Here is a 15090-nt window from a genome sequence, read left to right on the forward strand (position 1 = left end):
ACAACTCTTAAATGTCACAATTGCTGCTTTTCTCCTCCAGCCTGTCTTTTCTCTGTGGTGCAGCGGGAATTTGAAGGACCACTCGGACTCCTTTTAGCAGCCACTGTTCATGTTTTTTTCCCATGATGCTCCAGAGCTGCGGCGTGCGAGTCTCCTTCTGCTAAAAAGGAGCTTTGAACCAATTTCCGTCAGAGTGAAGTTTTAATTTTCACATTCAAATGCAGGCAGACTTTTCTTTTGAAAACATCTTCCTTAAAATGTGTTTTTTTCTGTTTCTGAAATGTATTTTTTGCTCCTCTTTGGGAATCTTCTATCAGACGTGGGGGAAAAAAAAGGTTATCTTTTTCCCGCCATTCTCTCAACCTGATGAAAAGCCCTCTGAAGGGCATTTTCAGACCTGAATGGAGGCAGGATTCTGCCGGTTAAAGGCCTGAGCGAGCACGCACCTAACCAGAGAGCTCCGTCCGTGTCCAGCTGCGTGGCGGCCAGCGGCGAGGACCCCGTCACGGCCGCCTCATTGCCGACCTGTAGAAAGCCGTCCCGAAGAGCTCTGAGGACACAAAAAGGAAGGAGCAGCGTGAAGTCATCGGAGTAAACCGCCTTTAATTGTGGCTTCCTTTTCTCCGGAACACAAAGCCGCCATTGTCACCGGACAGCAGGCTGAGGATTCCAGGAGCTGCGATTTTCAGGCAACGCCGTAATTGCAGACCGGCGGAGAGACAGACGTTAAGGCTGCGGACTCTTATGGACCCGCTCCAACAACATCACAACTATATACTTTTTCAAATGTACTCATAAATGTAATTTCAAGCTGAAAATTCTTGACATATGTCCTCCATCATTGGAAAGAGGCCACAAGAACATGTTAAAGACCCTAAATCAAATTAGGATTGATAACTTTTCAAAGCATTTACCAAATGTACAGATTCCTAAAGAATTAAACGGCGTGTCACAGAGCCTTTTTGGTGTTTTTTACATGTTCATGTGGCATTTTGTAGAAATAAATGTAAGCTTGAAACAGCATTTCTGGGTATTTCTTCGTTTTAAATGATTGTGAATCAGGATCAGACGAAAAAAAGCAGAAAAGATCATATATGTGACGTAGAAAACACGCTGGGCGGGGCCACAAGCTGGCTGCTCTGAGCTGTTGGAAACGACGCGGCGGCCTCTGGACGGTTCATCATCGCCGCCCCAAATGACCACGTCGGTGTCATTTTCCTCCACGCATCCATTCACAGAGACGCTGGGAGCAAATGTTCGGCAGAGATCCCGCAGAAGCTGGAAGACGACTTCTATTCAGGCCGTTAATTTGATTTTAATGAAGAAATCCATTAATGTGACACGAGTGTGTGACTGCTTGCTGTTGTTCTACTTCTGGGATGATTATCTATCAATTATGTGAGTGATTAACTGCACACGGCAGCATCGTTTGCTGTATGGATGCAGATCGTCTGAACTGAAGTGAACGCAGCTCCATCTGTGGAGGACGTTCAAAGCTCAGGGTCGGTCTGCACGCTGAGGCCAGCGCTTGCAGTCTTTGGAAAAACACTAAATCAAGCTGAAACTGTGCACATTTGGAACCTGGAGCAGGAAATTAACCAAAAAATCTGCTTCTATTCTGCTCTTTAAGTCTCATTTTGTGCCCACATTCAACTGTAAATGTCACTTATTTATGTTCTCTATTAATCTGCTGCCTACATTTTCTAAAAAAAGCCAGACCTGTTTTGATGTTAGATGTTTATTGCCGTGTCTAAGCTGGGTTTTTATCCACCGTGTTGATTCATTGCATTACGCCTCAAACTCATGCATGAAAATAACCAGAATCTGAGACTAATCCGAGCATCTCAGATCTACGCGTGACGGCGGACGGATGCATCCTGATCCAGATTCTATCTTGGATCCAAGATAGAATCTGGATCAGGTCTCGTCGGGCTCCTCCCCAGCGTCCCGCCGGCTTACCTGCTGGCTTTGATGTGTATCCAGCGGTTAGTGTTGACGCGCACGGAGGAGCGCAGCACCACGGGCCTGGAGCCCAGGTCGTAGGTCATCTGGACGCGTCCGTCCACGATGGCCAGGGCGATGTAGTCCGAGCGCTCCACCCCTTTGCCGCTCCACAGCAGCAGGCCGTGCGTGGCCTCCGTCCGGATGCTCAGCTCAAACTTGTTCACCAGCAGAGCTTTCTCACTAGAAGACCAGAAACAGCGTGAAGAACTGTGGGAAACCGCCGTTAAGGCCGAGGTTTGTAGCTGCGCTGCAGCCGCCAGGGTCATGCTACGTTCACATCGGGCTCGGAAAACGCGCCTTCAAGTGGCCACTTTCCATGAAAAGTCTACGTGAGGAAATGCCCGCTTAAGGCTTCTGTGTTCAAACCCTCGCTTTCACACATCGCTACGGGTGTTTTCAAGTCATTTTGCAGGCTCTATACCTACATAAAATGCAACCATTGAACTCCAGTTGAAGCTTTGAGTCTGCAGACCTCAAACCAACAGAAAATCTTTGGAGGGAGCTCAGACTCTGTTTCTCAGCCCAAAAACCTGACTGATCTAGAGGAGATCTGTGTGGAGGAATGGGCCAAAATCCCATGATGTTTGTTTGACCTGTGGAACGGCAAACAAAGCCTACTGTACCAAACATTACCGTCGATTTTCTTAGGTGTTCAGATACTTATTTGCAGCAGGAGCATCTAAATAAAAAATCCTACATTGTGACTTCCAGATTTTGGTAGATGATGCCTCACACAATGAACACCTACGATGCAAATGTCAGACCCCTCCATGATGTCTAAGGGGGGAGAACTTGTAAAAAATCACCGGGGGTTCAAATACTTACTTGCCTAACTGTATGCTTAAAGCGCATTTAAGATCATGTGACCGATGCAAACGTAGCATTACAGGTGATGACACCTTGTTGTGTTCCCTGATGCATTACCCCCCCCCCCACACACACACACAGTGACATTTAATGGGAGCAAATCAAGTTTCAGAGAAACGGGGATCAGCGTTGGTTTGAGCCTGGCTCCACCCTGCAGGGCGGCTCTGTGAGGGCGCCGTTTCTTCCACTGCCTCGTGAATGCTAGCCCTGGGGGTGTGGGGGTAAGGATGCCCCGAGGCCCCCCCCCATCCCATCCCACCAAAGCGTCTGCTGTGCAGGAGCGTGCGCACGCACACACTCACCTTCTGTGCATCCGTTTGTCTCTCACACCATGACACAACAAACACACTTTAAATCCATTCTCACAGGACGAAAACACACTTCACAACAAAGACAACGACAAGACAACGGCACACAAGGAGGCACGCCGGACAGGAACACGGGGGGGGGGGGGGGGGGACCTTATGCTGCTTCCTGTCAGCAGAAAAAAAACATCCAAACGGATGAAAGTGTAACTCTGAGAACTCTTTCCCGGCAAACCCTCACAGATTTCTCTGGACCCCATAAATCTCCATGGCTGCCGCTTGTCATTGATAAGGTCAAGGTTATTAAAAGCGCCGAATGCGTCATGAATTAAACAACGCGGCCTTCCAGGTTTTACTCCCCATCAATAGATTCTCAGATGTGACGAAGCTGAGATTTTTTTTAAAGACTTATCTTTCCAGCAGTCAAATCCTCGGTGTGTTTCTGTGATGAGAGACGTCTGTTTCACCTCTAGGTGGCAGCGGCGCTCAAACTACCAAGCAGCCACATGGGGGGGGTGGGGGGGGGGGTTGGTTATCAGAGCCCTCATTTGGGAAGTTAATTGCAGCATATGCAGAGGCGCTGCTGGCAGCCCCGTGTCACTTTTGAAAATAATCTGCTCCCTGCGGAGCAGCTTTCAGCCCCACTGAGGTCAAGGAGGGGGTGCCGGAGAGAGCGGAAGGATGGAGCAGGCAGGTGGGGGGGGGTACACAAACAAAGGGGACCACAGTTGGAGGCGTGAACGGACTCACCTCTGGTCAGACGGGTTGTCCACAGACTCAGGACTTAAGGGAGCAGGGGGAGAGAGTCAAGGGCATGCAGTGTAAGCGCAAACATGAGGAGAAAGAGGGGAGGGGTCTTTGGTAACCTCCTGGTAACTACGAGTCTAACTCTAGTGTGGAGCGGCTCCACCACAGCACCAACCCCATCAGACGTGGATGCTGTGGCAGAAGGAGGATGGACCTTAAAGGCCGCGGCCTGAAGGCGGAGCCTCCCAAAGGAGATGCTGAGATCGAGACGAAGACGCCAAAACATTTACCAAAAAAAAAAAAAAAAGGTAAGTTTTGTCCCCACAAATCCGCTTCAACTCAGCACCCAATGATTGAGCAGCTCCTTTATTTATGGCGGAGCGCCGCGCTGCGTTCCAGCATTAACTCCCGTTCGGAGATGAGAGCAGCCCACCAGAAAAAAAATTGGCCAATTCTCACAAAATGGGGTCAAGCGGCGCGTCAGCCGAGAGTCACGGACAGACGGCATTCGTCACTGAAATAACGGCGCTGGACGGCATCGACCCGGCAGAGGGGGGAAGGAGGGCCGATCGCAGCCGGCTGTAAATAGCAACAGAAACATCACCCCAAGGACGGAGCGGGACGCGCCGACCTTTGTGGCTCCTAACAGCCGCACAGCGTTGGATTTATTTTCTTTAGGTGATAAAATCCGGCTAACGTGGGCCTCACTCTCGGTGACATTCATTAAACTTTTGACAGTCGGGCTCAGAGAACCCGAGTCCCCTCCTGCTAAGTGAGATTGATGCCCACGGCTGCTCTCTGCAGAGAGATCTCCACTGGAGGTCTCCACTACAAAGGCAGATAAATCTGTGATTAACATGTCAGCGCCGCTCTCTAATTATTCACAATTACAGGCAGATATCTGGCAAAACGGAGATGGCAGAGATCCTGGCGTGGACCGAAACTCCGGGCTGAATCTGGACGGCTTCATTTGAGCCGAAGACTTCTTCATCGCTTGGTGAGACTTTTTCAGGGGAGGGTTACTGACCGAGCTAATGAGCAGGAAGGGGGGGATAAAAAGGGAATACATTATTTATGCAGGGGGGGGGGGGGGGGGGGGGCTTTCCCAGGCAGGAACTCTGCAGGCAGCAGAAACTAGGTCAGGGGGTCTTTAGCACATCCTCCTCTGGCAGTTTGTCTCATTCATTCTCCACAAAACACTTAATGGCATTTAGAGTAAAGTGCATGGAAATGCGCGGTGTTCATGAGCGCGTCAGAGCCGTGCATGAACGGTTCTGTGTCATGCACTCATGCTGCCCTGCGTGGAGAAAATCCACATTCTGATGAAACTGAAAATGGTTTCTTTTTTTAATGATGGGTCCTGTGAGGTGGAAGCACGGATGGGACGGACGCCAGCAATGGTTTCAGTTCTGAGATGGAGTTTCTGCTGCAGTTAGTTGGGTTTGAGCTGAACCGGGGCAAACATGCCCCGCCTTCTACTTACTCTGGGATCTCATTGGTCAGTTGGCTTGAGTGAAAAGGAGAGACAGCGAAGGACACTGACGTGAGACAAAGACAGGTGTGGACGGCGACAGGAGGGGGGGGCAGATTGACAGACAGGACAAAGAACGGCTGACAGCGCAGACAAACAGCAGAGCGGCGGCACACGCAGGTGACTGACAGCTGACTGACAGCTGACTTGGGCTGAACCCAAGAGGTTCCTGTGGAGGTGTTTCCCTGCTACCCGTGTTCTTGTAAAGAGCTGTGATGGACTAAAACCCACATCTGCCCCATCCCCCCCTTTCCTGGGTGTTAAACACGCTGACACATCTCTGGAACCCGGCTGGATTAAAACCTGCGATCCGCCCGTTCAAAACAGGATAAGACGCTTAAACGTGTGTGTGTGTGTGTGTGTGTGTGTGCACTTCCTGTCCAGAGTGACTCTAAGCTGCAAACTGAACTGAGCGCGCTCAGAGCGAGCCTCTGATTGCTTACAGTCTCGCTAATTAGTGAAATCCTGTCAAAGGCGAAGCGGGCGGCTATAGACAGGGAGGCTGAGCTATTAGCGAAGCGATTAGTCGGCTCTGAAGCCCTAACACTGATAATATCATCAACGCTGTCATTACAACGCCGGGGTGGGGGTAGACCGGGGGGGCCGTTCGCCTAATAGCTGCTACAATGGAGATGAAGCCGGGGACGGCGCCCCCCCTTACCTCTTTGTGACGCCGTTGTGGTACTCGATGAACGTCCGTCCATCAAAGGCGACGGCCTCCGTCTCTCCGGCAGACTTCTCGTGGATGGCTGTGCAGGAGGGGGGGAGGGGGGGGGGGGATGAGATCACATCGATCAATAGGAGGGTTCAGTTATCGGAGCTGCAGGCGGTTGGGCGGGGTGGTGGTGGGGGGCAGTGCCTTTTAATTAACGGGAAAGGGACGACCGATCGCACTCACAAGGTTAATGGCAAACGCAGAGGCGGAGCCTAAAGGACGGAACAGAAAATGACAAACGCAACCTTTTCACCTCATGCCAAACTGAATCGTGTTCATGAAGGACGCGTCACGCCGGAGAACTCATAAAACAACCTCCAGGAAACGCGGACAAACGATGGATCAGCTGATCCTAAAGGGTTTTGAGCTGAACACCAGACCGACATCCTAACGTGGCGTCCAATCGCTCACCCACGCTGCAGTTGTCGCCCACGTAACCGGGGAAGCAGGAGCACTCGTAGGTCGCCAGCATGGGGTTGCAGCGGCCGCCGTTCTGGCAGGGCTCCTGGGAGCACGGGTGACCCTGGAACATGGCCACGTTGCTGGAGCTCAGGGCGTTCTCCTCTTTGAGGACGGGATCGCTCATCAGCATGATCTGGAAGGAGCAGAGGAGGAGAGGTCATCCGGAGGTCACGGAGCAGCTCCGATTATGAAGTCAAAATCATGTCGACCAGTGACGTACAGAAAACCTTCAGTCAACAACTACAAGGAAAACGTCTTTGTCATGTGACGTGATGAGCATCTGCTCTTAAGAGCCTCCGATGTCTGACTTCTTCTCATGTTTGGTTCCAGCCGTCAAAGCCGGTCCTCAAACCGTGAACAACGTTGTTTGGAGGCTTCCTGTGGGAAGACACTGAACCTCCCACTGCTCCAGGTGCTGTGAGTGGGTGTGGCAGTGGGTGTGATGCCACACCCACAACATGGCGGTGATGAACCTTAAGTGCACTGGTGAGGCTTAGGTTCTGCTGGGAGGCCAAAGACAGTCCAGTCAGGCTCCTGGGCAGCGTCTTTTCGTCGGTGACATATCGAAGGAAATTAGACTTTTTAACTAAACGTTTCATCCGTAAATGCTGAGTGGTCTGGATCCTATTGTTGCCATAATAATGATCATTTTACGTTGTCTTCTTTTTGATTTGCTTGATTTAATGCAGGCATGTCCAAAGTCCGGCGCACATTTAAATTTCTAACGGTCTGCAGGTTCCAGTCAAAAAAGCAATAATATCTTCTTGTGTACAAGTCTCTCCATGGCCGAGCACCAAAGTACATCTCTGACATGTTAGTGCCATATGAACCATCTCGTACTCTGAGGACCTCAGGGACCGGCCTCCTGTTGATTCCCAGAGTCAGAACTAAACAAGGGGAATCAGCGTTTCAATATTCTGCAGCTAAAATCTGGAACAGCCTCCCTGAAGGCGTAAGACAGGCCTCTTCTGTGTTCATGTTCAAATCTAGACTTAAAACATTTCTGTTTAGCCGTGTATATGACTGAAAGGTCCTATCTGCACTTTTCTTTCCTTTCCTTCCTTTATTTTTAAATCAGTTTTCAATTATTTTTTTTTCTTTTCTTTTAAAGTAAATTTTATTTTGATTATTTCTATGATGTATTGTGATTTTAGTGCATTTTTCTGTTTTGTGAAGCACCTTGCATTACTTTGTGTACGAATTGTGCTATACAAATAAACTTGCCTTGCCTTGCCTAATATGCGGACCCCAAGACCTGTGTGAAGGATTCCTTGATTGTGATTGGCTAAATGACGTCATGTGGGGAAGCATGTGGCAGAACCCTTCTGTGACACTTTCTAGTTTATTTCTAAAGTGGCGACTGTAAACCAAATTTTATTTGTTTCCCTGATCATCAGATAAAGTTGTTTTCTGGATTTGTTTTCTAATTTTTGTCCCTGGAAGTTGAAGTTTAGCTATGATGACATTTCCAGGCCTCTCATCTGTTTTAGAGGGAGAACCTGCAAAAAAAACTTTTTTGCCCCACAGTACCTACTTTACTTTATAAAAGTTTGTTTTTGTTTTTTAGAATATTTTAAGACGTATTTCCAGTTTCAAACAAATTTGAAGAAATTCTACTAAGACAAACTAATAGTTCCATTGGCAGATGTTTTCACTTATAACAGAAAAACATCTTATTTCCTATAATTGTAGCTTATTTGGATGTTTTTTCCCAGTGTGGGACGCTGACGCTGAAGCACTTTGTGCAGATGGAAAAGCCTTGTAGACATCAGTTTCTCTGCACATCGCAGCATTTTGAAATGAAAGCGTTTGGTTGAAACGTCCTCATTGGTCCAGGTGACGCTGTCTTTAGGTTGAGTTATAGCATCTGGACTTCAACTCTTCCAGGAGCATTCATCCGTCTGGTTGCATGTTTCCAGTTTTGGTTGAGCTGATCTCCAAACCCATCTTCAGAGCAAACAAAGGCATTATGGGAATGAGGGATGATGTCTTGAAATATTTCCTTTAGTCTCATGAGGGCAAACCTGGCAGAGATGCCAGGTTTTGCTTTTCTTCTCAACTCTTCATAATGACACGACGTCTTTGTCTGAACTCCTCCATCCAACCTTTGTTCAAGATAAGTTATTTTTGGCTCAAAGGGATGAGTGTTTGGGCGGGAAAAGAAAGGAAAACTTTGAAAGCTGTCAAGAAAAGATTAGAGGAGAGAAAAAGGTGGCGGACTTCAAAATGTGCTGCTATTCTTAGCGCTGGCTAATCCAGATCGCTTCTCCTCACAGAACAACTTCCTTCTGGAAACGATGAGGGTCTGTGGGACAGCAGAGGGGGGCGAATCCCACCCGCCACTGCTGCAGCGAGAAGGAAACAGGAAGCAGCAGAGCGCCAATCTTTACCTTCTGGACGGTTCCCTTGAAGCCTTCAGTGAGTCCGGCGGCTCGCGCCAGCTTGCTGTAATCGGGAGCTCCACCCACAAACAGAGACTCCTTCAGGTTGAGGTCGCTGTGGACGGCCTGACGGGGGCAAAGCGGGGAGCAGAGGGGCACAGAAAAGGAAACTTTAAGACAGATTTTATCTGGTAACATGATAAACCACAGATGAAAATGTTTGAACTCAACATTTCATTGGAAACCTGGATGTGGAGAAAGACCTGGACCTGAAAGTCTGTTTTTACAGATGACGAACATCCACTTAGAGACACCGTGAATGTCTTTCTGGTCCTCTCCACGTTTGGGACCACCGCCTCTGCATTAGCAAAGGTGGGACGCGCTTCTTCTGTACTTTGGAGGCGAAGAGTTAATGCTCTGGAGTTTTTTTGGGGGCAGCAACAGCCTGAGGCCAGAGAAGAGCTCAGAGGAGCCGGCTCTGCACGGCTCTGTGTAGCTCCTGCACCTCCTGCAGGAGCTCCACTCAAGCTGGAGGCTTTGGCTGCATCCTCTAAACAAAGACGGGGCGCGGCTCCTGCCCTCCAGCCTCTGGACTCAGCTGAGGCCTGTGGCTCCAGGTTTCCAAAGGTTGTAGCCGTTGGAGAGCCGCCCGCTGCTCTGCAGATCAAACTGCAGCCTGGCCGTCCCGCTGCCCACCTCTAACTTAAGAAGTGAACTCCGCTGGCTCCAGTGAGCAACAGAAGCCAATGACGAAAGCCCGGCTTGGCTCGGCACCCGATCGTCTCCCACGGCGACCGTCTTCCTCGCCCTCACTTTCCCGAAAGCCCACGGGCGGGCAGCATGACGTCCCGCCTACGCCGGACTAATGACGCCGTCTCTTTGTTGCTCAAAACAAAAGCCGTCTCAGAAACGACGGCCTCGGTTCCATCTTCCCTCCCACCTCTCCATCTCCTCCCACCCCCGCAGCAGATGGACTAAGGTGCGAGCCAACCCGTGCGCTTTAAGAGCACCGCCTCGCCGGCGCGCTGCCTGCACGTGTGAGCCTCACAGTTGTTTTTGTGTGCTGCTGTTGCACGGAGAGATGGAGGTGAGCGGTTGTATGAAAGCCTCAAATGAAACACAGACTGAGGTGTGACTGGGACTCGTATCATTACCTTGCGTGATTTCTTCTTTCCAGACAGCACATCACAGAGAAGGAAAGAAAATAAGGATGAACAGAGTTAGTGAGGAAGAAATGCAAGTGTGTGCGTGCACAAAGAGGCATGCAAACACGGGTGAAACCCGCTCGAACCCGGACTCCTGTCACGGAAACAGCTGCACAAAAAGGGCGCCGCGCAAACCGAGTTAGAGACATGCAACAGAGAGAAATGCTGCTCCTGAGGAGGCCGTGAAGGAGGCAGATGGTGCCATTAGGGGAAGATGAAAAGGAGAAAAAGTTTGCAGATGAAAGGCGGTGAAAAGTGCCACTTAACCCAACCTCATTTACAGCCGGCTGCCGTTAAATAACAAGTAAAGAACATTTTTCAGAAAAAGTCCCCCTTCCTCTGACACTTCCTGTGCATTCCATCACGCCGGCGGCTCGAGCCGCCTTTCATATGATGACGACTCCTGCCAGGCTGCACGCCTGCTCCTCTGCACCTCCCTGCTGCCTCTAAAGCTGAAGGAGGAGAGAAGTAGCTGGAGCCTCCCTGGATGAGGTCCCTGTCGCAGCTCATCCCCAACCCCCCCCCCGCCTTTGCTCTCTTCTTTTAATGCGATTTTCTGCTTCTGTAGATGAAGTGAAACACAATTATCATACTGACGATGGGAGGGGGGCAGAGAAAGGAAGGCCAGTGCATTTTCCAGAAGATGCTGGGCCTGACACTCTGCATGTTCATAATCATAAATTACATCGTTTAGGATAATTGGACGACTTACAGACCCGTCAACCTATCGGACCTCGCTCATTTGAAAGCTTGTACCTGCTGATTGGTGGGCACCGGCCCCAAGAGTTTCATTTACATTTTTTCTCCCCCGACTGACTCGAGGCAGCAGCACACTTCCAGGAAGTGAACACTCAAGGTGAAGAACCGGGACACCAGGCGGTTTGACCGAAGCCGCCGAGCGGTCCCACAAAAATCAGCGGTTGTGAGATTGATGGCACGGATTCACAGGCAGCAGCACGGCGGAGACGGCAAGCATGCCGAGAAAAGGCGAGCGCCATCTCTTACGGGTGACTCTCCACGGGCGGGCTGCTGGTCGTTTATCCGGATCTCTCCTTTGCGGAGGGAGCGCTCCAGGTTGATGGTGTTCCACACCTTCAGTGGGAGGGGCGCCTTGCTCCTGCAGAACACACATGTGTTACATGAGATGATCCTGTTTCTTCTGGAAATCAGTTTACTCCACATGAACAGAGATGTTTGTTCTCCCAGAGCTGCTCCTGTTCCAGCTCTGCTTCATTCATGCTGCTGCTTTTTTCTCTGCAGAGCACAGACGCATAGATCTGTAGGGCAACCATCCTGCAGAGCAACCATTCTGCAGAGCAACCATCCTGCAGAGCAACCATTCTGCAGAGCAACCATTCTGCAGAGCAACCATCCTGCAGAGCAACCATCCTCTCATGAAATTTGCTGACAGACATTCGTCCATAAGTGTTTTCTTATGCATTACTGAAAGGAGAGAAAACAAAAAGAAGAATAAATGTAGAAACCTTTTTACTTTTGTCTCCATACAAATAAGAGGAACGTTAATAAAGTCCATAAAGTTCAGAACGATCAGATGTATGACTTCATCAAAAACGTCACGGCCAAAGCTGACTTCCTGTTGCAGGAACTCTAATTGCATTTGTACGTTGACTGTATCAGAAAACTGGACGGTGACGTCCTTCATAGAAAACGGATTGCTTCCAGATCCAACCTAATGACGCCAATTCAGTCGCCATCTTGGAGCCAGACGTCATCAGTGAGCAGTGATCGGTTTGAATTGGACCGAGTTTCTATGGCAACCACTTTGGCCAATCAGGAGTGAGCTTGCTGGAAGGCCACACTCCTACAATTTGAAAGCTGGCTACACAAATAAAACATTTTGAACATTGGACGTGGGGGCCAGCAGGCTCCATCTACTTTTATTGAGGCATCTGATTGGTCAGTTCATAACCTGAACTACAGAAAACATATCATGTATGAGGATTATCAAAAAGATGTTAGAAAAGGTATCAGATCCAGAATGGTTGTTCTGACCAATAGAATGCGTAACAGCTGTCCATTTCTATAAGTCTTTGGGATTTTGGCGTCTTGGAGCCACTTCCTGTTTGGAACTGGAGGCCGCTGAAACAGGCATGGCGTTCAGTGTGAACATAGCTAAAGGCGTGTGAAGCATCTCATCAGAAGGAGCTTTGCTTTTGCTCCGACAAACCAAACATCTCTGCTCTGGTGGAGTTTGGAGCTGCAGGTGAGGAGAACCTGATGATCGCTGGCCCTTTTCCCAGGTCGTAGCGAAACTCCAGAATCCCGTTGTTTAACCCCAGAGAGATGAAGTCTCCTTTCCCGTCCGTCTTCTGGCCGTTGTAGAAAATCAAACCGTCGGAGTCGTTTGCCATGAGGACCACCATCATGCTGACCTTTTGACTGCGGAGAAGAACACATGTTGCAGTGACACGTCCACCTTCTGGACTGTTCGTGCAGCGGCTGTGTGGTGAGTAGGTTTCTGCGCAGCCCTCATTCTCCATTCCGCTCACACCTGCAGAGGCCTGAGCTTGTTCTTAGCCTGAGGCACAAACTATGAAAACTACATGATGCTCAGCTTTCTGTAATACATGTAAGACTCCATCGTGCAGGAGTCAAGCCGGGACACAGGACTCACCGCAGATCGTGCCCGTAGAGATGCAGCCCCTTCAGCTCCAGGTATGAGTCTCCGTTGAACGTGGGCATGTAAGCCCCTCTCCTCTCTGCAACTGGAGAAAACAAAAACTGCATTCAGGCCCGGTTCTGTTGTGTTGCTGACAGATTTGAAATGAAAGGATAGAGTGCACATCTTTGTGGGACTTGTCAGAATCATGGAGGAAGATAGATTTATGTGTGCACAGCCCGTGGGATTAGGAATTTCTCTCAACAAAAGGCATAAATAACACATCTATGCCAGCCTGATTACACAGCACGCCACTACGTGACAAAGGGCTTTGGAGACGTGCAGAGTTCAATGCACAGCTGGGATCTGGGAAAAAAGGCTGCTATTGTATTTTGGCCTTTATTATTCTTGTAAAACCATTTCTTTGCCGGGCGTCTACGCCTTGCTGTTTGCAGCAGCCTTCCGACAAAAGCCTCGACTTTTGACATCAATCAAGTCAATCAAGCGTCATGTTATCTGCAAACAGACACACAAACACGAGCGGCACCAGAATCGGCCTTTATGCCTAATTGGCTGAGATTAGCAAAGCCGAGTCAGGACGCAGGAGGAAAAGACGGACAACGAGGATGGACACGGCACCAAAACACGGCAGCACTTGGGATGGGTAACGTTTGGACTTCATGTGGTGCGAAGCAAAACCATAATTCACTGCTCATCGCTATGACGACGGACTTTTCTGAGTGTTGCACACATCCATCAGGTCACTGAATTAAAAGTTTTTGTTGTTGAAGTACAGACAGACTCTCTTTGCATTTTGGCTGAAGCTCCGCCCACTTTCACTGCAACAACCACATTCCACCCCCACAATCACTGGAAAGGTAAAACGATTGGCTGAAATTGCACAGCGAAACTGAATAAAATAGAAGTCATTAACACGTCTGAAACGAAGCACCGAAACGCTTCGAAGCACCAAAACGCTTCAAACCACTGAAACGTTTCGAAGTATTGAAACGCTTCAAAGCACTGAAACGCTTCGAAGCACTGCAATGAAGTTCTGACATTTTTATACAGTTTCGGTCCCACCATATACTATAATAATGGTACCAGATTGGTGCGGAGTTGTGGTGCCATCCCTACTGCGGAGTAAAACATGTTGCGTGACGAGCTCCTTTATCCATGACCGTCAGACAAAGAGCCACTTCTCTCGCTCCTGCTCAGAGCTCATTTCAACAGCAGCGCCCCCTAGTGAGCAGCTGTGGGAAACGTGTAACTTTTCCAGACTGTTGGGTCTGCAAACCAAAAAAACGGATTTTTCTGTGAAATACAGGAAAAACTTTCGCTCGCTTCGTCTTTGGCATTTTGGCATGGTGGCTCCGCCCACCATCACAGCCACACCCATTTTAATATGAATACAGCCACTACCGCTGAATGGAATACAAGTGACTGACATGTCCGGAAACAAATCCCCGAAATCAGCGGCGTTTTTAACCTGTTTTTAACCTTTATTTTACCGGAATCTCCCTTGAGATAAAATATCTTTTTCGAGAGCGACCTGGCCAAGAGGCATTGGCACACACAAAAACAACGATGGACCTTTTGCTCTGATCTCAGCTAAATGAGGAACAGACGAGCCAGCCTGTGGCTTCTTTTGTTTACATTGGAGGAATGATGATGTCATCATACCGGCAGCTGAAAAGCACATTCAGCCTGTTTAAGGGTTTAGTGACTTTTTTTGTCCTGTAAATGTAGCAACAACAGCAGAGCTAGACCCCCCCCCCCTGGTAGTTTATGTCCACAGCCATCGCTGCTCAATGATTATTCAAAGCGGAGCCGCCAAAAGGACCGGCGGCCGTCCAACCCTGGTGGAACACCCTTGAGCGTGGATGCTGCAGAATAAAAACCACATCCACAGCGGTTCAGACTCCCTCAGTTGCAAATGCTTCACACAACGACCCCCCTCCTCCTCTGAGTCTGTGCTGAGCGCGCTCAGAGCACGCCCCTCCTTACCTGTCTGAGGTTAACACTCATGTTGCCATTAATCAGCACGGGCAGGGAGGACTGATGTGATTAGTCATCCCATTGATTCCTGAGTAAAAATAGCCTTTTGGAAGGGAGACACTCTCGCTCACAAGCCATCGATTTTGGTTCACCTCAATTTATTTTAATCACCTGCTAACTGGAAATCAGGACCTTGTTTTTTCTGAACTCCCCAGGGCAGGGGGTGGGGGCATGTTTCTCCTTGGTTGGAGGAGG

At 49.3% G+C, this 15090-nt stretch overlaps 1 protein-coding gene across 20 annotated transcripts in view; it reads right to left on the bottom strand.

Moving 5' to 3' along the window:
- Positions 1-15090, bottom strand: part of agrn (agrin) — a 241860-nt gene that overhangs the window by 5016 nt on the left and 221754 nt on the right. For 10 of the 20 annotated variants that reach the window (XM_078949690.1, XM_078949682.1, XM_078949687.1 and 7 more), the window contains 11 exons: positions 12853-12943; positions 12453-12617; positions 11223-11334; positions 10167-10181; positions 9022-9138; positions 6581-6764; positions 6116-6203; positions 5407-5430; positions 3927-3959; positions 1960-2184; positions 447-550 (listed from right to left, as the gene is read on the bottom strand). In XM_078949690.1, the coding sequence (XP_078805816.1) occupies positions 447-550; positions 1960-2184; positions 3927-3959; positions 5407-5430; positions 6116-6203; positions 6581-6764; positions 9022-9138; positions 10167-10181; positions 11223-11334; positions 12453-12617; positions 12853-12943 (1158 nt within the window). The remainder of the gene's footprint in view (positions 1-446; positions 551-1959; positions 2185-3926; positions 3960-5406; positions 5431-6115; positions 6204-6580; positions 6765-9021; positions 9139-10166; positions 10182-11222; positions 11335-12452; positions 12618-12852; positions 12944-15090) is intronic. The other 10 variants (XM_078949685.1, XM_023956315.2, XM_023956318.2 and 7 more) reach the window with 5 other exon arrangements.

This window comes from Oryzias latipes, chromosome 7 (genome assembly GCF_053564925.1).
Source record: "Oryzias latipes strain Hd-rR chromosome 7, Olatipes_Hd-rR_3.1".
Lineage (NCBI taxonomy): Eukaryota > Metazoa > Chordata > Actinopteri > Beloniformes > Adrianichthyidae > Oryzias > Oryzias latipes.